The following is a 909-nucleotide window of genomic DNA, read 5'->3' on the forward strand; positions in this document are numbered from 1 at the left end:
AAATTAATCTTTAAACTAAATTAAATTAATTAAAATACTAGCATCACACACGTCTTACTAGGTCATATAATGAGTCGAAATGTTATATTTACTAAGGTATTTAGTTTTTTTTTGGAGTAATAGAACGTCCCGCAAACTTAAGGTGTCCTTTTTTAAAATTCGAGATAACTTCAAAAAATATAAAGTCAAACATGAGGGACCGTTTAGTCTTTTCCTTAAGATATCCAAAAGATTTTCCTCAAAATTGCAAAAGAAAACACAAATTTGACTCCATGAATTTGAAGCCATTAGGCAGGCAGAAGAGGAGATAGGAAGGGACAGCAAAGAGCAGCCATGGCTTCTTGCTCCTCTTTGAACTTCACAGCTATCTCCTCAAACCCCCAAAAGCTTCCCTCTTCATCAATATCTTCTCCCACTGTTCAGCGGCCCTTCATTTCCCACTTGTCATTTTCTAAATCTTCTTCCCTTCATTCAGATCAAATCCCTATCAGGACTCATTGCGGGAAACTCCGCCAGCCAAATGGTGCCGGTTTTGTGGTATTTTCAACTTCAAATTCCAACCCCATTTGAATATTTGAACTAATTTTGTTGTTTTAGTTATTATTGATACCTATTTTGTGTGAATTTAGGTTCTTGGATGTTCTAGAAAGAAGGAACCTTTGAGAATAATGATATCTGGTGCTCCTGCTTCTGGAAAAGGAACACAATGCGAGCTCATTACCCAAAAGGTAGTGATTTTTTCTTTTCCCAATGAGTTGAGTTGATCTAGGATTGTTAGTGTGTATTTTTTTTTAAAAAAAATTGAGATGAAGCTGACTAAAGGAATTATCTGAAGCTGAAAGAAAACTTTCTGAAATTGAGATTGTTCTGGAATAGTTCTAATAGTTGTTGTTTTTTTTCGGGGGGGGG

General features: G+C 35.5%; 1 protein-coding gene across 2 annotated transcripts in view; it reads left to right on the forward strand.

The window, feature by feature from the left end:
- Positions 1 to 246: 246 nt before the first annotated feature.
- The window catches only part of LOC107004912 (adenylate kinase, chloroplastic-like), a 6,995-nt gene continuing 6,332 nt past the window's right edge, over positions 247 to 909 (forward strand). The window contains exons 1-2 of one of the 2 annotated variants that reach the window (XM_015203321.2): positions 247 to 537; positions 630 to 728. In XM_015203321.2, coding sequence (XP_015058807.1) covers positions 334 to 537; positions 630 to 728 — 303 coding nt within the window. In that variant the 5' untranslated portion in view covers positions 247 to 333. The remainder of the gene's footprint in view (positions 538 to 629; positions 729 to 909) is intronic. The other variant, XM_015203322.2, reaches the window with a different exon arrangement.

Source organism: Solanum pennellii, chromosome 11 (genome assembly GCF_001406875.1).
Source record: "Solanum pennellii chromosome 11, SPENNV200".
NCBI lineage: Eukaryota > Viridiplantae > Streptophyta > Magnoliopsida > Solanales > Solanaceae > Solanum > Solanum pennellii.